Below are 25,617 nucleotides of genomic sequence, written 5' to 3' on the forward strand. Positions count from 1 at the left end.
TTACCCTCCCTACTCCATAGCATTCCAGTCACTGTAATTCTCAAACAGGGCTATCAGTTGAGTCATGGCACACCAACCCAATCAGGGAATTGACTCTTTACTCTGTCAATCAAGGTCTGTGACAGACATAAAATCCCAGTTGCAATTTTGGTGTTTATATTGGAGATACAACAGAAGAGTGATCAACAGATATGCTTCAGCATTTTTTTTTGTGAGACTAGCAACAGCTCAAAGCCAATTTCACCCCAAGTGATTATCTCTGTTTGGGGCAGATGTATTATTTCCCATTTTCTACCGAATTTTGTAAAGATTACAGAATGATGTCTATCCCTCCACCCATTACTATACAGGAACAATTTCCAATAGTTATATATCAATAAATAGCACATTATGAATTTGTTCAGCGTTGACTGCACTAACACTATTCACCAGTGGAAAGGAAGCATTAAAGGAGGGAATTCAGTTCTTATTAAATGTGGTGGCAAGTAGTGAAGAAGCTTATTTGGAAAATAACGAGCGTCGCTCCGAAAGCTAGTGCGCTTCCAATTAAACTTGTTGGACTATTCCCTGGTGTTGTGTGATTTTTAACTTTGTACACCCCAGTCCAACACCGGCATCTCCGAATCTAGAAGCAGCATAGATTATTGCATTTGTTGTTCTAGTAGTTATAATAATGGAGACAACTTTTTAATGAAGTTATTTTATTGTCATTGGTACTTGGTGCATCAGCTCATAGTGCTAACAGCTCCAAATTCAAAAGCAGTACTAAAATCATTCTTCAAAATGCATTTCTCATCACAGCAGCCTGTACACAATTTTATCAGCTGCTGGTAAACATCACACCATAGTCTTGCAGTAACAGTTCTGTCAAATATACACAACAGCAAAATCAATTCAGACAGTATGCTCTACATGTGATTATGGTACAATGTACCTAAATGGTACGGAAGTTGCTGTTGAATGTCAAGAAAGTATAATGGTTAACTTGCCACACAGTCCTGTCTGTGTTTTGATATCCCGAGTACTGAGCACAATTTTTGCTTTAAGTCACTGACATTTGTGTTAACGTAGTTGTGACAGCAGTTGTGAAATCCAAACCCAGAGAATAGAAGTGAGCAAATTACAACAAATATTCAGTGTAAATAAAGCACCCACGTGTTTCAAATGTCACTATGCATAGAAAACTTACAGACATTATATGTGTTCTTAGAAATCAGCAAAGTGTCACTTTTATTGAACATTGTGCTTAGTCAGAGATGATGGCTAACTCTGCCTCAGTTTCTTGTTACGGAAATAAAAAATGCTTAAATTATTTCCTCAGAGAGAATGCAACACTCGGATTAGACCAACAAAAGATGACTGTTGATACACATGAAACACTAGGTAAGGGATTCACTGGGTAGTGAGAGTTAACATAAATGGACCATATCTACTGCTTTGTCATATAATGCTGAAAACCGTGTTCTGTATGGCGAACAGAGAAGTTATCTTTTCAACAGGGGAGAAAGACATTTTTCAGCAAAACAGCTGGAATAGTACTCAACATCGGGAAAAAAACCCAAACAATAGTTCTAAATGTTTCCAAAATTGAAAACACATCTCATGTCAATGATCTAGGATGCCAAATAAAGTGGCTAATACATACAGAATCATAGAATCCCCCAGTGTGGAAGCAGGCCATTCTGCCCATCAAGTCCACACGCCCCTCCAAAAAGCATCCCACCCAAATCCACCGCTCTACTCTCTCTCTGGAACCCTACATTTCCCTTGGTTAATCCACCTAGCCTGCACTAGTTAATCCCTGGACACTATGGGCAATTTAGCATGGCCAATCCACCTATATTTAAAACTAAAACAAAAGCATATCTTGTTACTACATTCATTACAAACACAATAAGGCGAAAAAGTTAACCCATCTCTTCAATAAATTCTAGAAATATGAGGACGTCGTAAACAAAATACACAAAACACATTAATATATAAATGCAGACCAGCACCTTTACCATTTGTTCACTAATAAAATACAGTAATATAAAAGTAAAACTGAAAACACATTAAAACACAGCTCATCTGCATAACGAATAGCAGAAACGTGCTATGAAAATGTCATGTGACGTAGTCAAAAATATATCTGTCCATCAGGCCTGACTGTTGATTTAATGAATAAAGTGTTTTTGGAAAATTAGGGACATCAAGTACTCAAACACTTTGAAGAACATAAATATTGCACAATGCTGCATATACAAAATGAGTTTTTTGTTTTCATCACACAATTAAATAGAATTTGTCTATCTAAAACCTGAAAACAGTTGCTTATATTTAATTAATTCTGTAAAACTATGGTGTGAAACACATTGTTATAGTCCACAGTTTGGACCCAGCCCATATTTGTGAATACTTATAGAATGGGTAGTGTCAAGACTTTCTACTGTATATATTTGGCAAAAATAACCTGTTTGCATAATAACAGCCATTGGGAGTTCAACTGCAAGCATTACAGAAAATTAAATCTTAACACTCTCCTTAACCCCCAAAGAGCACGGTTAAGTAATTCTTCAATTAATCTAGTGCAAGTTACCATAACCTGTCGCATGTATTTAAGGCATTAAAACAATGGAAAATAAGCTTGCCTGTATATAGGGTACAGTAGCTTAATTCCAGCAGCTGTAAATATTTCAGCTTTACCCTACACTGCTATATTCCAGATTATGAAGATACAGCAAACATCACAATTTTTCACCACTGTTACAATCAGATGATGCATAAAAAGGCTAATTCAATCATGCTTTGCCAATTGCACTGGGAAAAACGGAACTATTTTGTTAAAAATAAAACTTAAATTTGTCTCTCAAGGTAAATAACAGTAGCTTGAAAAGCTTTACTCAATTCCCGAGGGCACAGAAAGGTGAGATGATCATTTGGAAGTTTTACTTGGAGCCTTGAGTCACTGAAATAATTTCATCATTAGACTGAACAGATGGCAATGACAGATAAATGATCAGAGTATTAATTAGGGTTGAAAATGTAGCTCTGTATTTTTAAAAAACTATTTTCCTTTGCTGAATCAGAATTACCTTACATAGGATGTTCTTTCTGTATGGCTTATAATTAAACGTTCTGACCTTAATGAAATTACATTTACGTATTATGTGCAGCATTGAACCAATTGTGGAAAACAATCTCCTGTATCAAAGGAGGATTGTTCTGTGTTTACGTAACTTATCAGATAATTTAATTGTCTTCAAGACACTTTACATGATTAAAGCAATTTTTTTTGAAATTTCTTATTTTACAGCAATTTCATACATACAGTTTGCAGCAAGTAAACTAACGAGCATTGTTTGCTGTATATATTTAAAACAACACTTTCTCCGTTACTAAAGCAAATTAGGCTCAAGACCCACTGCAATGCTGTAGTGTTGAGGAAATGCAGTGTATTGCTTTACTCATACTACAATATCGACTTTAAATTGCTCCTTTATTCTACTGAAAATTAGATATTTCTGGCTGGAGCTTTGGATCTGAGTTCAGCTTTCAAATATTATTCATTTTATTTCATTAAATAAAAATAATTTAATAGTCTCAATGAACATAAGTGTTAAAATTAAATAAGGAAAACATTCAGATGTTCATGTCATTCTTATCCCAGAAACAAAACTTGACTGAATTAAATGCTAGGAGCAGTCTGGAAGTTGATTATAATGAACTACTTCCCTGGTTAGAGTTCATGTATTTGTGAATTGTACTGAGTGTGATCTTATAATTTTTGCTGAATGAAATTTTCCAGTTTTATGATGATCCGAGCAGTGCACTCCATCACTCTCATCGCAACTTCAGATGTGAATTTATCATTTGGAATTAGAGGAAAAGGGAGGAGGTCTGGATACCGGGTCCTCAATCCATCAACACCATACGCTTCCAGAGTACTTACATCGGTTACAAGTCCTGCCAGACTTTGACTGTATTCCTCCACTTTCTGTGCAAGTGCAATTGGCTTGACATCTTTGTCAGACTTGCCTTTGACTGCATATTCAGCTGCTATCAAAGAGAGTTTTGCTGCTAAGTAACACTTAAAACACACCCACTCATTGGCATTTTTATGCAGGTCATTCCTGGCTGCTGAAAAATTTGCCCGAGCCTGTCTGAGCCACCTTCGCGCCTCTATAGGATTGCCCACAGTTTTATAAGTTGGAGGCACAAAAAACCGCGAGGAGTGTGATGAACCTGGTGCTGATGCAAACCTCCCTTTAAAATGCTGTCTGTCTGATTTATGGCTTGTTGCTTCTTGGTTCCATGAAGTATAAAACCTCTGAAACGAAAACTTTTCTGATTGGAACCGAGCAGATGATGAGGAATAAGCTCTCCTTGAAGCTCGGTCTGAGCTAAAATCAGAACCTCCAAGCCCTTGTTTTTCTAGTCGATTGATTTCGTTTTGCAGGTGTTTAAAGACTTCTGTTGCAATCTCCAGATTCTCTGCATTTTTGTCGGGATGCCACTTGAGGTATAACCGCCGGATAATTTTTTTCCTTTCTGGTTCAGGTAGCCTCCAAGCCTGCTCTAACACTGCTGTGACCTCTCGAAGGATTTCAGGCAGAGCATGCAGTTTTATTTTCTTTGGAGACTGGCTCTTTGAAGTTGGCAGTCTGTGGCTTTCCCTTCCAGGAAAATGGGGAGGAATTGGCCTGAGACCGGGTGAAAGGCATTCTGTGGGGCTTGTGGGCGTGGTTGGAGTACTATCTCGTCCTTGGGAACTTTCATCAGGTCTCGAAAATTTATACAGGTCGAGAGAACTTACAATTTTATACTCACTGTACCCAATATCAATTTGGAAATACTTACCCAAAAAGCTAGAATTCTCATTTCCCTCTCTTTCTACTTCTTGTACAATAATGGCATAAGTATAGGTTGGCTGGTATGATCCATAAATATCACCACCTTCAGCATCAACAAGATAGCCAACATATTCTCCTGGGTAAAATACATTCATAGGGTCCATAAGGAGTAAGTAATGAATTTCAGCTGGTATAGGTGTACCTGGCAAAGGCAGCTCAAGTTTTGAAGGTTCAGTAGAGGAATCATATTTAACACCTAAATTGTCCAGCTTTTCATTGATTCTATAGATGTCATTACAGCCAAGCATAGCTATCAGGTAGGAGGTATCTAAAATCAAGTTGTCAGTTGCAGTTTTAAGAGTCATTGCTAGAGCTAAGAGGAAATTGATATCCTTGCTCTCTGCATGCTGGATGTACAGATGTATCACTGCGTTTCCATATCTCTTCAGGAATGCTAAGGTTTCACTCTTACTGTGAGGGATTGGGCTACATCCTCTTATTCGAAGACTTGTCTGCAACTTCTCAAAACAAGAAACTTTCAAACCTTCACGCAAGGCCTTGCAAAGTCGACTGGCTTTTTCCTCATTCGCCAGATAGGCATTGTCATTTTCATGCTTCATTATCCGGATGAGACCAGTGATGAACTGTTCAGAAGATAGCAGCAACTGAAGACGACCCTGTAACGAGCAGAGTGCTCCAAACTGACATATTTTTGGGGTTTCTTCGTCCAGGATCTCTTCCAAAATTCCACTAAGTAACCTCGGCCTCAATTTTGAAGGAAGTAGCATGATTAATTTTGTGTGAAAAGCATGGTCTTTGCCGAGGTAACACTGACTGAGATCCACAAGCATTAAAACACCTACATTACCTTGCATTCGGCTTTTATAATGTGGGGCATCATCAAAAACCAATATGTTGGACTTTGTTAATCTACCATCACTACTTGGAAGATAAAGACCTAATTCTCGAACATTGTCAAGATCAAGTCTGACCTTTACTGGGTCATTCTGAAGGCTCTTAAATAGACCAGAGACAACCCTCTTGACAGTTCGCATCTCATTTGGCTCCAGCTGTTTCCCCTCAGATATTTTAAATATACGTCCAAGAACTTCAACATACTGTCGTGTTGAAACAATATCCTCTGTACCCAGAAGTTTAAACAACTGATGGAAAGTGCCCAGTTCTAAAGGCAATTTGTACAAGTAAGGTTTAAAGTCAGATTCATGCTCGAGGCTTATTACAACCTCCTCAGGTTTGAGCAGCTTCCAACCATCTTCGACCATCACAAAGGCAACACCTCGAAGTTGGAAACGGAAATCTTTTTTCTCTGCATTCAAATATTCATAAGTACTGCGTAAGACTTTGACTCTTGTTTTTATCATGTCATCCTCCGGAGCTGCAATGTTACAGATGTTTTTGCAGTTGCTTATGACTTTGTCAGGTGGAGGGTCCAGACTGACATTGAGCATTGCCAGGACTTCTTCTACTTGCTCCTGGTTACTAAGTTTGCTATTTTCCTGCTCCTTAATACTTGAAGGTATTGCTTTCTCTGGGAGAATTGGACATGATGTCCACAGCAACTGCATAACATCAGTTTGCTTGAATTTGGGATTGACCTGAGAGCCATTGAACTGTATTAGAGGGAGGATCCCATTTAATTCTTGAAATTGGGGGTGAAGTTTCAAAAGATCTGCTGGTGCACGTTCTGGATAGATAAACTGAACCAATGAAAGCTCCTTCAGAAAATTTCCAGAAAACAGGTCTGTCCTTTCTTGAAATATATGATTTAACAGGACGTCAACCTTGTTCTGTATGGTCTCTTTGGACCAATTCTCTGGTTGAGCATGAGCTCCAATCTCCTTAGCAAACTGCAACAACTGCTGTTGGGAGACTGAGTACTTCAACCCTATGTTTCGGAAGAACGTTATCCACGACGTAAGGAACGCCGCACGGTTCTTAGGTTTCTCCACTTGCTCCAGTTTCCGAAAAAACTCCTGAGAAATGAAAGCGCTTTCTGGCAGCATAACTTCAAAAACATTTTCTGTTCTGTCATAAAAATTCTTTGCAGGCTTTAAGCGGTACAATGTGTCCGGAATAATTGCGAGACTCTCAAGCTTTTCAAACAGCTTTTCCCTGATAGCTGTTCCTTCCTCCAGGTTAGAAAGTTTCTTCTTCAAATGTACCAGATGTTCGATCTTAGCTGAACTGGACAGGTTATCAAACTTGGGCAGCAAGTGCTTCAAATATACTTCAAGATCATCGATAGGAGTACAATTGAGGAAAGCATACAGCTCCTTCAGGTGGGGATTGTCTGCAAGAAATGCAAAAGCAGTAGACATTGCCCATCTATCGATCCCAGTTAGAGGAATGCTCTTTGTTAGAACAAAGCATGAGCCATATTTGAAAATACTGACAAAGTTGCCATTAATTGCTTTATAAAACGGCAGGGACTTCAGAATCCTTACGTCATCTTGGGCTGTCAGTTGTTTCAAGTTGCTGTTGAAGTATATCAGAAGCACATCAAAGTCACTGTCGGAGAAGTGATCTGTCCTGAGTGTTGACGTTCGGATCATATAATCAAGAGCCTTCAGAATGCTAGCGGGACTCTCAACATTTGCCATGTGCAAGGACAACTGTGAAACTAATATATTATCTTTAGCACAAATTTTACTTAATGCTAGTTGAGTGCAACCTGCCTTCATCAGGGTATTGAAAACTTTTTCATTCTGGCCATTCGGGTAGATAGAGACAGTCATCAAACTGAGAGGTACCAGAACATCACACTCTGGCACTAGCATCCTATTGCTGGAAACGGTGAACTTCACAGAAGGCAACAAAGCCCAGTCTTTTAATATCTCAATGATCGTTTCAAATGTTGGTCTGATCTCAGCCTCCCCTTCCTTAATAGAAATCGTGTCGCTAATAAAATGCCAGCAGTTCTTCAACCAGGATTCACTTCCAAAATTGTCTTTCCATTTCACAATAGATTTTGCTCTGTATTCTCTCGGCAGAACAAATGATAGCAACTCAGCAAAGCTGCTGACATCAAAAGCTTTTGCAACACCGCAATTGAGCAGGATGTTATTATATTTCATGTAGAGTGTGTTCATAAACAATTCTTTACGTGATGGAACCAATTCGTGGTAGGTTGTCAGAAACTTTGGGCGCTTTGCATCAAACACTTGCAGGACATTATCGAGAGTAATGAGAAGTGGGAGCCCTTCCACACGAATCTCATTCTCTTCTGAATCTTTGAAGCAGTAGTCAACCAAGAGTTTCAAATTGTGGAACAGCTTCAAGGTAGTTTGGTGCAATCGACTGGGTAACTTTCCAAGGTGACAGCTTGAATCAGGCGATGTGAACGAGTGCAAGAACTCGCGCACGTCAGCAGGTGTCACATATTGCACAGGAGCTCCCGACTCCTCAAAACAGTGGTAAATGTTGGACGTTTCATCAGAGCTGTAGACTAAGTTAAATCCTATGTCCAGAAGCAGATTTTTCAGCCTGTAAACATTCTCAGCAATGGCTTTCCGCACTGCTATATTGTATTCTGTGTTTTTCATGTGCTGCAGTTCATCTTGTAGCAAATTGTCAAAGAAAGCTCGATTTCTGTTCGTTGTGGACGTATTCACCCAGCTAATAAAAATTGTAGGCTGCAGTTCTCCACTGTCTGCATTTGGTATGCGGACTACTGGCAGAAGACGCTTGAGATCATCATGAAGACAACAATAGACAGATTTCACAAGGCAGTACCAATCTGGCTGTATATCAGCTTTATTAGCAGCGAAGAAGGTCATATACTTTTTCATTAAATCTTTCAAAACATGAATGGGTGTATTGTGCAAGACTGTTATAGATGGGTCAGCACCTAGAAAGTAGCGTTTCCGTACCTGTACCAGCAACTCCACGTAGGCTGGAGCAATCAGTGTTGTCATAAGGTTATTGTTCCAATCGCTGCGCACTCCAATACCATTGTCATCGCGCCACAAATTTCTCCTGGCTGAATCCAGAGCAAAGTGCCCATTTACATGGACAGGCAACCCTGTCTCCAATGACAATGGCAGAAAGCAGAAAGCTCTGTAAGGTTTTTTGTAATTGTGGCTGATACAGGCAGCAACTCCTCCTCTGGGGAAAAGGGTTATGTCTTCATTTTTATGGGCTGATATAACAGACTTTGACACTTTCTCCATATCTGAGAAACCTGATCTGTTGCAAACTAACCAGCTTGTAAGGTTGCCTTCGGAATCTTCAATGTCCATAGTGTAAGTAATCTGTTGAACGGGGATTTGGCTAAGTTGTTTCCTTTTATTAACACTATCAAGTACAGATATGTGAAACTGCTTCCGTTTCAATCTGTCACCGTCCGTAATTTTAGCTTTCACAGAATAGAGAACATTTAGGTTCCCAGTTGCCTTTTCAATCTCGCAAATGGAAATTTTCTCCATGTGATTTAAAAACATTAGAAGCTCAGCTCCGTCACTGCGCAGTTTGTCCAAAAGATTCTGTACCATTTGATCTGAAACAGGAACTTGACAGATTTCAGATATTTTGGCCATCTCAGCATTTCGTACTGGAAACCGAAACATGGTGGCGTTTTCAAGTTTGAAAAGAGTGCCAAGAAATGGGTTCAGCACATCTGCAAACTGGGTTCTGAAGTCTGAATCCAAATCCCTAAACATACGCCCAGGACTAACATTGGTGGATCCTGGAGCATACCTTGCATGGGGATCAAATATGCAGAGTACGTCATTGTCAGAAATAAATGCTGGGCAGTCTGTTATATGATACACAGAATTGAATCCTATTCCGTACTGCCCAGTTTTACCTGGATTCCCCTCCTTTGTTCCTCTCCCAAGATTCTGAATGCCTCTAATATCATCTTCTGTGAATGGCTGATTGTTGTAAACACAAATTGCAGGACCTTGGAGGGGGGCCCACTTCTCATCGAAGATTCGATCTCCTGGATGTTCTCGAGGATCGAAGATAAAGTAGATCTCAGTGGCTTTGGCATCGTCTGCATTTTGGAGCAGTTCTTTCAGCATTTCTTTCTCAGAAGGATAAGCATTGAGAATGCTCTTAATCCTGCTGGTTAGCTTCTCCTTCTGTCCAAATTCACTGCCAAGTGTTGCAAAGCAGATATTGGAGGCGTAACGCTCTAAAGCTTTGTGGCGCTTCGGGAGTGCTCCAAGTTTAACCGCTACCTCTCTTGGTATGTCAGGATGGCAGTATTTCACACTTTTATCACTTACTCTTATCCAAGGACAATCATTGTAACACAGGGATTTCGCTGAAACAAGGAACCGTTCGCTGTCTGGCAACAGAAGCGTTCCATACTTTCTCTTGCAATAGTCTCGATTTTTCTCTCTAATGAGACCCCACACACCTTCACTAATGATTCTTCGGCAGAGTTGAAAATTAGTCTCGCTTAAGGGGTTCTGGGCACATTCCGTTTTTAGGTCTTGAAGGACAGACGCAAAGTCTTCGACTGTGAACGAAGATTGGACGCCGAGTTTTTCAAAGAACTCACGGAAATTGTTTCGGTACTTGTTTGGGAGCTGGTACAGGTAAGGAGTTGCATCAAAGTTGAGATGGAATGCAACCTTGGCTGACTCAACATAGGTGTTTTCGACCAGAACAAAATTAAAGTTCTGAAGTTCTTCATTAATCTGTAACTTTGCAGTTTCATTCTTCAACATGGCCTCATGAAGGTATTTGTAACAAGCATTTGTGATACTCTCTTGGCACAGGGTAATACCATCAGAGCAAGTGGCTACTTTCTTTAACTGATCCAATACTACAAGAATAGGTGGTTTTTTCAGTAACCCAAAGAGATCTTTAACACCAGAAGATAGGGGACCACATCCTTTACTGGGGGGATTTTCATTTAAAATAGGATGTAGAAGACAAATTACATCCTGGTACTCGGCGGTGTAAAGCTCTTTCGCTGCAAACATGGTTTCAGGCTGAAAGTCATTTCCTTTCCACTGCAATGTGAAACCAGGAGGCTTTTTTAGAAAAGGAAAGAGGGGTATGGATTGAAATTTCTCAGCAAAGTCTTTGGCTCTGTGATCCCGAAACTTCACTTTCTCTTCAATTAAACTCAGAACGATGCTGCTACGGTGGCAAGCTGCTCCGTGGTCACTTTGATTCAGTGCTGCCACAGACTCTGCCCGCTCTAGTAAATCCTCCCACGAAATGTCATCCTTAATCATGCCAAGCTGCACCAGTTTTACTAAACGGACTGGGTTCAAATAGTCTTGCGTAGTTCCAAATGGGAATCGCCCATCGCTTGGCTCGTATAACTTAGCGACTCGACCTTCTGGATGGATGAGTCTTGAGGGAACAGATAGCTGGTGGTGCTCCCCTGAAGATGGTATGCAACAGGTAACACGCAGAAACCCTGAAAGCTCCAATACCTTTTCATCAAGAACGTAAAGCATTAAAGGATCTCGCAGCTCTGCCTCAAGCTCTTCAATGTATGGGAAAAATGCCTCTGTAAAAAACTGCCTTTCAGAAAAGGTATTCTCCAATAATATACTCTTGCATTCTGCCTCTTCAAAGCCAGCTCTGACCCAAGATGGAAGCTCCACAGCACACAATGGTTGAGGCTTTGCCTTCTTAAGGAACTTCAAAAGTATCTCAAAAGCCAGAGGTCCAACAACTGGTCTGTGAAGCAAAGCATCATCCAAAAATCTAATGTTTTTGATTGAAACCCAGGAAGTGCCATCTGAAAATACTTCTGTCAGTTTGTTTCCTCTTCCTTTGGCAATATCCTCATAGAGGCCTTGCCACACGTCAGCAAAGTCATCATGAACCAAGGCAATATCAGGCCAGAGGGTATAATAATTGTAATTAACAAGTTCTCCATTAACAGCCATGTCTCGTAACACAGCGAGAGCTTCTAAATATGCTTGAACAATCACATGTCTCATAAATACCGTGTTCCACCTCCCTTTTGTGTCTGTTTTCCAGATTTCTTTTCGATTGGAGGAAACTGCAAAGCAACCGTTGATATGCACTGGTAATCCAGTTTTTATTCTCAAAGGCAAGTAACAGAACACTTCCCCATAAGCACTGCCATTTGTTTTAATGCTCCACTTGTTGTCTTCTGTTTCAGACAGCAAAACACTGACAGCCCCACATGGGACAAGTCCTAATCTTCTTCCACTTTCTTGCAGTGAAAATATCAGAGCTTCTCCAATATCCATGCATGAACATATCAACCAAGTAGTGGATTCAGTCACTTTTTGTGGTAGGTCTTCATTTACCTTTTTGTTCTGTGCTGTTTTGGCTGAAACTTCAAAGAAAGGTGTAGTTTCTTCTTCTGGACCTCTGAATAGTGGTGACTGGAGATCTACAATCCGTCTGAACACCTGAAAAAATTCATCTACCACAATTTGTACTATGCAGGCACACCTCGGTGCTTCAGATGGAAGCTGTCTTGTATTAGCAAGCATTTTCATCAGTTTTGCAGCCTCCTTTAAGATGTTCATAGGTGTTGTCACAGCTTTCGATGAACAAACTATTTTCTTGACGGCAATGATGGTCTGTGCCAAGGCAGGATCGGTTTCATCTGATTTTAAGTAGTTTAGGAACATGGTATTTACATTCTGAGAGAAGAGAATTAGCCTGTGGCCACACAAGCTAAACTCATTAACCAGAGAATAGATATCCTCTGTACTATAGGACACACTGCTAATTTCACTGAATGTTGCCTCCTCCTTCATTCTGAAAGGAAGTCTAAAAAGAGTTCCCAAATAGCAGAAAGGCTTCTCGACAGTAAGTGGCAAATCACAACCAAATACATTCACAAATGGCTTGAACTGATTGGGGAATTTCCTTAACATCTTTTGGTGTTTGTTCCAATTGATCTTAATCCCAGGATTTGTTTTGTCACGGATATGCTTTCCCAAATGATTGATATTTGGATCAAACATTATCATAAACTCACGGCTTAAAATTATAGGGATGTCTGTAATATGGTACACAGAGTTGAACCCAAGTCCAAATTTCCCAACTTTGTCAACCTCACTCCTCTTCAGTGATCCACCTAGTCTGGTTATGTTTAGAAAGTCAGAATCTGTAAAATCAGAGTTATTAAATGACCACAGAGCAGGCCCATGGCACACAGCCATTCCTGGATCCAGAAGGTTATCTCGGATATCTGCGTTTCTCCGTGTATCAATCAGAAAGCTGCATTCAGTTGCCTCAGCATCGTCTGCATTTTGCAGCAGCTCCTTGAATATATCTGCAACTGATGGGTATTCTTCAAGAATGTTTCTGATGCGCACTGTGAGTGGCTCTCGTTGTCCAGACTGCTCAAAGCCCAGGTTCTCTGGGTTAATGAGCCTGGTACTAAGGCATGGCACTTGCAGTGCTTGAGCCATTTTCATAGGGATGTCCTCATGTACCAAGTAGATGGGCTCTAAGGAATCATCAAGCAATTCATTAAGATCATCTATTTTGATGTCACAGTAGCTACAATTGTGAATGGGTTCCATTATTAATCTGTTGTGATCTTTGCCATAATGAATAGGTATTGGAGTATCAAGGCTAACTTGGATCTGATTACTATATAACCATCTTAAGATATTCAGTACCAGAAGTAGGTTTTGTTTATTTGCCTGTTCATCAATCTCATCAACACATTGTTGTTTGACACTCTTGATAATGCTGAAGACATACTCAGTATTTACCTCTTCCAGTGCTCCAAAGAAGGTAAACAACTTGTTATATTTTGCCATGGTTTTTGGAAGGATATATAAGTAAGGCTCCAGATCAAGATCTGGAATTGGTTTTATAGCTACCTGCTCGGGAACAGAAAAAAGCTTTCCTGTCCACACCCAGGGGAATGTCAATGATCTGAATGCTTCTTTACCTTTCTCCAGATTGCCCTGCATATACTCATAAATATCAAGCAAAAAATGCTGAAACTGGTACCATTCATCATCATTGAAATCCTGCGATGTGTGCCAATCGACAACATTCTTCAAGTGCCCTAAAACCTTGTTCAGACTGGGCTCCTTGGAAAAACCCAATAATGTTCTAACCTCCAAGGAGATGTTCTCCACAAGGGGCACTGCAGAGCCCAATAATACAGCTTCAGATACATTTCGCATTTCACATGCCTTATGAAAATCTAACAGATCTCCTTTCCAAGCAAGGGATTGAGGGTAATTCAAAGGACGTTTCTTACAGACTGGAACCCACTTTAACTTCTGCATTGTTGCCTTTGCTTCAGTTGAAAACAATAAACTTTTTTGTTTGTGCAGAATCGCAAGTAATGTTTTAGCTTTTCTGGTCACCAGATCTTGCTCAACTTTGTTACTGCTCTGCAGCACTTCAATTCTTTTGGCCACTTGTACAACTTCCTTTTCAGTTATCTGATCTTCATTTTTTAAACCTATTTGTCTCAGAGCGTGTAAGATATCTGGCGTTGAGGTGAAACTATCTGGAGGAAAAAATGTTTTCTCATCCGCGTAAAACAAATTCTGTAATGTTTCTATTTCAGGATCAAACAATTCATTAGCTGACATTAATCTTCCCTGAGAAGTAGATATAAATTTCAAGGACCTCAGCCATTCCACAAACAATACATTTTCCTCCTTGAGGAAAGCTAAATTGATCAGAATCCAAACCACAATATCTGTGATGTCCTTAGTAGAGTAAAAGGTTTTCTCAATGTCTTGTAATATAATCTTTAAGCAGTCTGTACTTTTTAATTGTTCAATTTTCAGTAAGGTAACAAGCCGGATTGAAGCCTCATCGCTGCAATTTACTACTGGAATGGACAGTCGGATGTTTGGTGGAAGCTTTGCAGTGTGATGCAAGACTTTACTTCCTTTTAACGCGATAAAACTGCGGCTGCTTTTCTCCGAGGATGGTTCAACTTTGTTAAAGATCATCAATTCCTGAAGAATTTTCTTGTCTCGATCATTCACTTCTGGCAAACTAGCTAAGAAACATCTCAGTGCAACTTTGTGTGTTGGAGGTAGTAACATAACCTGACTGAAAATCTTTTGTGGTGCGGCCTTATCCAAGATCTGTAACAAAGTGCTAGGCAAAGGAGAATGGATGTATCTTTTTATAAGGGGGTGCTGCAAACATGGGTCAAGTTCTTTAATGACAACTCCACCAAGTTTCTCAACTGTGTCTGGTAGGAGCTCAGGGAGTTGGGATTCATTGTCAGCTTCCATGATTATGGGAGATGGATCTCGGAGACGTAAAAGATTAACTGTGGTTTGAGTTTCGTCCAATGGCATCTTGGGGATCAATGGTAATTCTTCAAACAGAGTCAGGTCTTCAGGGAAGTTGTGGTATAAATATCTCCAGACTGTTGTCAGCCAAGACATGGGTGGGTGCTTCTTCTGTACGTTTCCTGGCCACCACTGCACCATCACCTCTCTCCCAGGCCAGCAAGTATTCATCAGTTCCTTAATAAGACGTGCTGAACGATCGGAGGTCATTATTTGCAGTTGTGTGCAGAGCCGACCTATATATTAGCAGCAATAAAAATAAACGAGTTAAAAGGAGCAATTCATAATTAAATTTTAAAAAAAATTAACTTAATCATACAGACATGAGAAATTGTTACTAATGGGAACAATACATTCCAGTTTACAGTATAATTAGAGAAGAAGAGGTGCATTAACAACTTTCATCCTGTTTAAAATTATGGCAAAATCTGTAAAATGCACATAGATAATAAAATCACAAACATGGGCAAAATTTTTAAATCCATCGATACATATATAATCCTATCAAATGGTTTCGGCAAGTGTTTCCTTCTTCAAGTCTTCACTCATTTATTATATGGAATGTTTCATATCTCCTGACCTGACAAGGTCATGTCTTGACATGTTCTAAAACATGGGAAAACAAACTTCTTCCATGTTACTCCTAAACCTTCTTCCGACAATATTTCAAAAAGGCTTCAGGGTAACCTGGAGTTGCTGTTATAGATTGCAGCTTATCTGTAAACAAACATCAACATTACAATATAATTCTGTGGAAATTCAACAAAGAATTCTTTGAGAAAGATGTAATTTTCATAGAAATATAGAAAATAGGAGCAGGGGTAGGCTGCTCTGCCATTCAATGTAATCATGGCTGATCATCCAGCATCCTGCTCCTGCTCCACAGGGACTTTCTCCTGTCCCTATATCTTTTGGTCCTTTTAGCCCTGAGGACTATATCTAACTTCTTCTTGAAAATGTTCAATGTTTTAGCCTTGACTGTTTTCTGTTGCAGAGAATTCTACAGGCTCACCACTTTCTGGGTGATAACATTTCTCCTTATCACAGTCCTAAATGATCTACCCCAAATCCTTAAATTATAATCCCTGATTCTGAACTTCTTGGTCATTGGGAAGATCCTTCCTCCCTTTAACCTGCCTGGTCCTGTCAGAATTTTATAGGTTACTATGAGATATCAGATCCCCCCTCCCTCCACCCAAACCATCCTCCTCACCCCAACCCCCCTCCCATTCTTCTAAACCCCTGTGAATACTGTCCTAACTGATCCAGTCTCTCTTCATATGTCAGTTTTGCCATCCCAGGAATCAGTCTGGTAAAGCTATCGCTGCATTCTCTCCATAGCCACAAATTCCTTCCTTAGATAAGCAGACCAGAACTGCACACAATACTCCAGGTGTTGTCTAACTAAGGCCCTGTACAAAAAGACAGCCCTGCCCCTGTGTTTGAATCCTCTTGCTTTAAGGTCAACATATTATGTGCTTTCTTCAATGTCTGCTGCACCTGCATCTTACTTTCAGCGACTAGATAAGGATACCCAGGTCTTGTTCCACTTCCCTTTTCTCAATCAATCACCATTCATACTCTGCTGTTCTGTTTTTGTGGATAACCTCACAATTATCCACATTACATGACATCTTCGATGCATTTACCCACTCACTCAACTTGCCCAAATCACACTGAAGCATCTCTGCAACCTCCTCACAACTCAGTCTTCCACCCAGCTTTGTTCATCTGCAAACTTGGAGATAATACATTTATTTCCCTCATCTAAATCATTAATATATATGAATAGCTGGGGTCCAAACACCGATCTTTGTGGTACACCACTAGTCACCTGGCTGTCACTTGGAAAAAGAGCTTTTATTCCTACTCTTTGTTTCCTGTCTGCCAACCAGTTTGTTGTCCATGCCAATCTTATCCCATGTGCTTTAATTTTATATGCTAATCTCTTGCATGGGACCTTATTAAAAGCTTTCTGAAAGTCAAACCACACCAACAGGTTTCCCTTTTCCAACTCTACTAGATATATCTGCAAAACGTTCCAATAGATTTGTCAAACACGTCTTCCCTTCCAGAAAGGCACGCTTCTTCTCTCTGATCCTGTCACTGTTTTCCAAATGCTCTGCTATTATATCATTTATAATGGACTCTAGCATATTCTCCACTTCCAATGCCAGACTAACCAGTCTATAATTCCCTGCTTCCTCTGGACTTCCTTTTTCAAGAGATGGGTTACATTAGCTAGCCTCCAATCCATAGGTACAACCATGGAATCTATCGAATTTTGAAAGATGACAAATATATCCATTATTTCTAGAAACACTTCATTAAGTCCAGTGGTATATAAATGATCAGCCCAGGGGATTTATCAGCCTTTAATCTCATCAATTTCCTGAACACCATTTCCCTACTATTACTAATTTCCCTCAGTTCAAATTTCACAAGATCCCATGTTCTGTAACATTTTTAGGATGTTATTTGTGTCTACGTTCATGACAACAGAAACAAAATATTCTTTTAATTGATCTGCCAACTCTTTGTTTCCCATTATAACTTCCCCAGTTTCTGATTGTAGCGTTTTACACTTCACATAACTATAGAAGCTTTTACAGTCAGTTTGCATGCTGTTCAGAAGCTTATTCTCGTACTCTATTACCAACCCAACCACAACTTCCGCCCCCCCCCCCCACAATTTTAACCAATCCTCTGTTGCTGAAATCTAAACGGCTCCCAACCCTCAGGTCTACTGCACTTTTTTATCAATTTGTATGGCCCTTCCTTGGATTCAACATTATCCATAATTTCCTTTGTTAGTCATGTTAGGGATCCCTTTTCCATTTATTTTTGTGCCAAGCAGGAATAACAAGTGTTGCATGAACTCTTTAAATGTTCACCATTGCTATCCCTTTTAGTTACATTCCCTAAATTATCATAACCAGTCCACATCTCCTCTCATCACAGTTTCTTTAGCTTAAATTCAGAACCCTTTATTGCCATAGCTTTATTGCCTGTGTTACTAATTGCCTTTTGAATGTCTTCCGTGAACATTACTACTTCAGTTTGGGCATCTAACTGCAACCTCTACTGTTGTTTTCTGCCCCTTGATGTCTCTAGGTTTTACCCATACAGATTCCACTTCACTACTGCAATAATTTCCTCTTTCACCTCAATCTTTATCTTTTATGTCTGTCCTTCATAAAACTGAATATCTCTGGATATTGAGGGACAGTCAGTTATTCAATTCTCATCTCTGGTCACCTTGCAGTCGTGTCTCCATAATCTCAACTATATTACACCTGTTCATACCTATTTGCTCAACTAATTCATTCATTTTAATGTGAATTGTTATGTGCATTAAGAATCCGGGGTTGCACTGACTGCTTGAAATGTTCCAATGTATCAAAAGCATTCTACTAAACACTGATGGACACAATTCATCTCTAATCATTGCTGTGTGCTTCCATATTAGATTAGATTCCCTACAGTGTGGAAACAGGCCCTTTGGCCCAACGACCCTCCGAAGAACAACCCACCCAGACCCATTTCCCCTCTGAGTAATGCAACTAACACGGTGGGCAATTTAGCATGGCCAATGCACCTGCCCTGCACATCTTTGGATTGTGAGAGGAAATCGGAGCACCCGGAGGAAACCCACACAGACACGGGGCGAATGTGCAAACTCCACATAGACAGTTGCTTGAGGCTGGAATCGAACCTTGGACCCTGGTGCTGTGAGGCAGCAATGCTAACCACTGAGCCACCCCAATGAGGAAGTTTAATATTATATATTAAACTTCCTCATTGAAATATGCAAAGCTCACCCATAGACAAGATATAGTTAGCTTCAAAGAGTTGTCAATGTGGAGCCAGCCAACTTACTTAAAAATTAGATTACATCAAAAATCAAAGTCGATTGAAGGAGGAGGGATTATGTCAAGATATTCACCTTAGACAGTCTGGATTGTTTCCATTGTTGGGATTATCCTAAAATAACATGCAATGGTTGGCTATAAATCAAGTTAAAATAATGGTACAATAATTGCAGCATTTAATCAAGTAGATGCAGCTTTTCTGAAATCAAGTGCTCATTTTGTGAAAATGTGATATTCAGTAACAATTTCAGTGGCTAGAGGAAAAGTACTTACTGCTTAATGCCTAAAGTGCAAGTTCTAAAAAAAGATGGTTCACATCAATAGACAACTTATAGTAGTTGGGGCAATACATTCTAAACACTGAACATCTGACTCATACAAACGTTTAAAAGACCGTTGGAATTTCATTTTAAAATAAAACTTAAAGATAAATTTTGTGGGGATGCTTGACATCTCGCTACTGCATGAATGTATTTCTGAGCTGCGGGCAAAATATAACTGGTGGCTGACTTTATCTGTTTACTTTCTCAGATGTTAGGGTAGTCCTTGATTGGGCCACCAACAAAAACAAGAAAATCAAAGATAAATGCCATTCTCAAGAGCACAACATCATTCTTCTCCCTGCCTGTGTTGGTCCTGCCACTTCCTGCTCCTAATTGAAAACCGTGATTTGCACAAATTGAGAGACAGCCATTTACTGAGACATTTGAAGGGTTGTTATGTACAAAAATGTTCTAAATTTATTTTGGACGGGTGGATGGATTTGGCAAACTAGGGAACCAAATGAACTGGGAGAAGGAGGCATCATCTGGGGTGTCCTTAATTCCTAAAAGGTCTCCAGCAGTGAACATTATCCTTTATGGGAAGATGATCTGAAAATTATAATCTAGCAAGAGGAACAGGAGCAGCAAGGAAGAGTGAACAGAGCTTCAGTCAAGAGTGAAGAGAAGAGAGAATGTTTGCAGGCATTTTTAACTTTCCAGCAGCACACAGACAGAGGAAAGCATACCTGTAGTTAATAAAAAGGTTTCATTTCTCTGGTGAAATCACAGATTTACAATCAAATGCAGGTTACTGTCACAATATTATTTCTTGCATCAAAGATCATTGCTGTCCTCAACTTATTTGCCTAAAGCTCCATTTAGGTTGCCGATAACATCAGCCAGTTTGCAGATCATGTTTGCATTAAATAGGTAATTCCTACAACTAACATTTTTGTCACTTTCCTCATGTTCATAAGGGAATATAACACTGGGTATTCTGCCAGTTCCAGAAGTACCCAAATTCAAGGCTTCACAGAATGCATCCATGTTGCTCCCGAAGGCAAGTTGCAAACGACAATTTCCATTCCTTAATGTGCAACTCCTATGTAATGACCAACAGTGCCGACAAGAGCTAACTTCTGTACTCATGATCTATGGTTCCAATCGGGAACTCAAATGCAGCAGCTGTAACGTGTTACAATCAAACCCGCCATCAAACAAAAGCCTCTGGGGGAAAAGAAGCACTGAAGACCTCAAAAGGTCCAAAGTCTGGATTGTACTGGTAGCTACTTGCAATGCAATCTAGAAAGAATAGAATTTTCACAAAAGAGAGAACCTTTGGATAGGATCGTTATCAATTGAATGAAGATGATATTGATGGAGGCGGCAAGGAAGAAGACGGCCTCCAACCTCAAAGCTGCCTGCAGCAGCGGCTGGGGATTTGAGGCCCAGCTGAAGTCCCCCGTCTATCTGGTTTCCCAGCCTGCGAAATCGATCAGAAAAGTTTGAAAGCGATTCCATTTTGTACTAAGTCTTTAAGGCAAAATGTGAAGCATTTGTGTACACATGTGTATGTCACATTTGATAAGCTTGCAAACAATTAATTATGCATCTCACTCATTTTTCACACAAAAACACAAATCTGCAGTGTCTGATTGCCTTCATCAGTCCAAAACCTAACAACCTATGCATGAGCAATCTGGACAGATACTAGGGAATATTCTATGCATCAGTACCACAATATTGGTTGGTAATGAGATTCTCCACACTGTGACATGTAGCAGCCCATGAGTGCCTTCAAGACTGTATTCATGAATCCTGGGCCCTGTTTGAAAAGATCAATACTCTAGGTGAAGATTCACCATGGCACTGTACAAATGCAGCAAGACATCCCTGCTCCTGTCTCACTATGAAGTCCAACATCCCAGCTGCCTTCTTCACCACCTGCTGCACCTGCATGCTTACTTTCAGCAACTGATGTACAAGGACACTCAGGTCTTGTTGCACCTACCCCTTTCCTAATCTATTAATTCAGATAATAATCTACCTTCCTCTTTTTGCTACTAAAGTGGATCACTTGAAGCTAACCACTACAGGAGTACAGAGTAAGGCGAGGGGGCAGGTGTTCAGGAACTACCATGCAGGTGTCAGCATGAGCATTGAACGCACACTGTTCATTTTATTCTGCAGTAAACTGTAGTCATCTTAGCTCAGTGGGCTAGTGACACCTCCCCCATTCACTTTAACATTCTCAAAAAGACAAGTAAATTCAGATCATGCTGAATTTTTACTAATGGATATTCGGCCCAGTTGCACAAAGTTGTATTTATGCGCATGTCTTTTTGCCTTTGTTTAGTTAATGCTATAAATTTCAATGCTCTGCTGAGCTCTTTTCTCTTGCCCCACCAAAGATCAAAATACACCATTGTAGATTTCCTCTTTTTCCCGAGTTGTACACTATTGAAACCAGGAGCCATCACACACAGAGTGATTTCACTGAAATCTTTACAGCATTCAGATAAAAATGGCAGGATGATCAGTGGCCATCTCTTGGTCACCCAAAGCTCACCTGAGGCTATAATTGTGTCTTCAGTATGTCCACCCCCTAGTAGGTTGGACACTGACTACATATGTAAATCGAGATCCTGTGTTTCTTCCAAGTGCAAATAGACAGTGGGCATAGCCTACATGCTGTTCCTATTTGACCCAGCTGATGTGAGGTCTAACCAGTCATCATTGAGGAATTGTTGGAGTATACAGTAAATCTGGTCAGAAATATTTCTGGTTGAAAATAACTATGATCTGTTGCTGAAGGTTTGAATGGAATAAAGACACACACTATTGATCAATGCTGAGGAAGGGTCACTTGACTCAAAACATTAACTCTGATTTCTCTCAGCAGATGCTGCCAGACCTACTGAGCTTTTCCAGCAATTTCCATTTTGGTTTTGATTTAAGTATTCGCAGTTCTTTCAGATTTTACACCAAGTGAGGCGGGTAGTGTAACAGTTCTGAACATAGAACAATTTTAAAAGTTGTCCAACATGATCAATGTTCAGAACTGTTACACTACCCGCCTCACTTAATTTCTCCTTCTTAGTACAACCTTCTAACTTTTAAAACCCATCCTTGAGATCATCCATGTTTTGACTTGCACTGTTTTCTGTCCTAATTAGTTTAAGTTGGTACAATGTACATGACTTCACTCTTTACCATTTATACAAAAAAAACAAGTAACTTTAAAGGTCAAGACACTACTTAGCTTTCAGATTTAAACTGAAACACAATTAATGATTACAAAGCAATATTATGTTCAACAAGATTTCGTTTCGGAGCACCATGATTCACTTCTGAAAGTCCATGACCTTTAAATTCAGTGCCAGACTTACAGAGGAGAGCTAAACATATCAGTGTCATGACATTTATTTTTCAAATATAAACCAGCTTTCTACTTTCATTAATAAAATTCCTTGTTATTTCAGTCACTCATCATCATTGTGTGCTATCTTGAAGGTGGATCCTTGGCTCTTAGTTGTCTTTCAGCGTCTCATTATCTTGTACCATTCTTTTCACTTGCCAATAACTTGCTTCAATTTTCAAGCCATTAGCAGTGATAGTCTCTTCTTTCTGTTTCGATCTTGAGGTCTCCCTTGAAACATAACTAATCTATGGAAAACTCCCTCATTTTTCTTATAACTCCATACATCCTAAAACCTGCCCTGCCCAGACTCTGCCTTGTCCTAATAATATTTACCAAATTTCTTTGATCATTAGGATAGTGAAGCCGGTGTTTGGTATGCTTTCCTTTATTGGTCAGAGTATTGAGTACAGGAGTTGGGAGGTCATGTTGTGGCTGTACAGGACATTGGTTAGGTCACTGTTGGAATATTGCGTGCAATTCTGGTCTCCTTCCTGTCGGAAGGATGTTGTGGAACTTGAAGGTGTTCAGAAAAGATTTACAAGGATGTTGCCCGGGCTGAAGGATTTGTGTTATAGGGAGAGGTTGAATAGGCTGGGGCTGTTTTCGCTGGAATGTCGAACGCTGAGGGGTGACCTTATAGATGTTTATAAAATCATGAGGGGCATGGATAGGATAAACAGACAAGGTCTTTTCCCTGGGGTGGGGGGAGTCCAGAACTAGAGGGCATAGGTTTAGGGTGAGAGAGGAAGGATATAAAAGGGACCTAAGGGGCAATGTTTTTCACGCAGAGCGTAGTGTGTGTGTGTGTGTGTGTGTTGAATGGGCTGTCAAAGGAAGTGGTGGAGGCTGATACATTGCAACATTTAAAAGGCATCTAGATGGGTATATGAATAGGAAGGGTTTGGATGAATATGGGCTGGGTGCTGGCAGGTGGGACTAGATTAGGTTGGGATATCTGGTCGGCCTGGATGGGTTGGACTGAAGGGTCTGTATCCGTGCTGTACATCTCAATGACGATGACTCTATTTACTCTCCACAACATTTCATCACCTGTTATTCCCAGGCATTTCCCATCCAAGTACTAACCAGGCATGAGTCTACTGAGCTTCTGAGATCAGACGTTTTCAGACTAGTATGGCCGTAGGCGCTGGCCCAAACCATTAACAAGCAACAAGGACATGGAGTTGCACTCGAGCCCAGCAGGGGCTTGAATCGCCAATCTACTAATCGGAAGTCAGACGCTTTATCCATTACACCAGTACGCCAAGGCCACAACATTTCATCATTTGTTGGTTCATCTGATCAATTGGTCCTTTACATTCTGTTCCAAACCCACATGTCAAAACAGCTTCAATCACTAGCCAAAAGAGATCAGAATAGCCAGGCATTGGCTGTGATCTTTAAAAGTAATTGCAAGGAAGTTTTTTGCGAGAGGTTCTTAAGTACCTTTCCCTCCCAAAGGATAAGCATCCAACCCTGAATTTCCCTGCAATACAAAAAGACAAAATTAGGAATACACTGTGCAGTAATTTGTTGTGAATTCATCATTTATAACACCAATGGCACATCCAATATACAGTGGTATTTAATGGAAGTCACAGGAGTCTCACCTGTTGCCTGGAGAGCTGGCAAGAGCACCTCAGCACTTCCTTTAGGGAAGGTCCACTGTATTAGACACCACTCAGAAACTTGACCAACAAACAGCTTTGGGGTCGAGGATTCCGGGCTCAGAGAGTCCAGGGTAGCCTTGACAGAATCTAGATAGACTCTCTACAGTATGTAAACAGGCTATTTGGCCCAACAAGCCCACACCAACCTTCTGAAGAGTATCCCACCCAGACCCGCACCCCTGCCCTACATTTCCCCTAACTAATGCCCCTAACGTACACATCCCTGAACACTATGGGCAACTTAGCATGGCCAATTCACCTGATCTGCACACCTTTGGACTGTAGGAGGAAACCAGAGCACCCAAAGGAGACCCACACAGACACGGGGAGAATGTGAAAACTCCACACAGACAGTTGCCCAGGGCTGGAATTGAACCAGGTCCCTGGCACTGTGTGGCAGCAGTGCTAACCACTGGGCCACCGTGCCATCCTCAAATGCCTTCAAAAGCCCTACTGAATGGCATTCATCGAATGGTAGTAGTTGCCCATTTAAGAACCACTCAACTACTGACTCAGAGCTTTAGACGTAATTGGGATGGAGGCAGGAAGATATTAGAGCCCCATCTGCTACATTCCTGCCTTAATAAAATAACCCCCTGCCACCAAACTCACTTGAATGTGGAGTAGGGTATTAAATTCCACTGACTATCTCGAGCAGAATGCTTCATTAGTTGAAGAGCACTTCAGTTGCTCTTTAGAGAAAGCATGCTGCATAACTATGCCATAGGCCATTAGTATTCAAAGCCGAGGTACATTTGAATTAATATCCTGTGGACACTGGTGAGATCCAACAGCCAACAAGTTAATTCAAACTTGCACAAGGTAACACTTCAGTAAGCACTTCACAAAGAAGAACATCTTCTGCTGTCAAGTGTTTGGAAGAATTGCACGGGGGAATAAATAAAAGAAACACTTGTGAATTTTGTCACAGTGCCAGCTGCTGTCCTGACCAGGGTTTCAAACATACTCAGCTGTCTCTGGAAGCTGGTTTAAGCTGCATTACAGGACATGGTGTTATCAGCAGAAAGTGACTTATCACTCAAGGGAGAGTAAAGAAAAACTTTGCGCATACTTGATACCTAGAAAGCAGATGGCTGGGCACTTTCCTATATTAGTAACAACAGGCCTGAGCAAATAAATTGGATTCTATCCACAGGCACCTGCCAACCAAACCCAAACTAAGCAAATATTTCAAACCCAAACTTTTCACAAGCAGGCAATCAGGCTGAAGGATTAGTTTCAATGAGGAAAGTTAAAGGTAAACAAACCATCCTGCTCCTATGTGTTACCCGCCAACCCAGAA

The 25,617-nt window shown here is 40.4% G+C and overlaps 1 protein-coding gene across 3 annotated transcripts in view; it reads right to left on the reverse strand.

Moving 5' to 3' along the window:
• Positions 1 to 684: 684 nt before the first annotated feature.
• The window catches only part of sacs (sacsin molecular chaperone), a 107,316-nt gene continuing 82,383 nt past the window's right edge, over positions 685 to 25,617 (reverse strand). For 2 of the 3 annotated variants that reach the window (XM_087988175.1, XM_087988174.1), the window contains one exon: positions 685 to 15,324. In XM_087988175.1, coding sequence (XP_087844301.1) covers positions 3,758 to 15,324 — 11,567 coding nt within the window. In that variant the 3' untranslated portion in view covers positions 685 to 3,757. Of the gene's footprint in view, positions 15,325 to 15,668; positions 15,799 to 25,617 lie in introns of those variants that run through there. The other variant, XM_087988176.1, reaches the window with a different exon arrangement.

The sequence above is a fragment of the Chiloscyllium plagiosum genome, unplaced genomic scaffold (genome assembly GCF_037043375.1).
Source record: "Chiloscyllium plagiosum isolate Xiang-an unplaced genomic scaffold, Cpla_swu_hap1 HiC_scaffold_6, whole genome shotgun sequence".
In the NCBI taxonomy this organism is placed as follows: Eukaryota; Metazoa; Chordata; class Chondrichthyes; order Orectolobiformes; family Hemiscylliidae; genus Chiloscyllium; species Chiloscyllium plagiosum.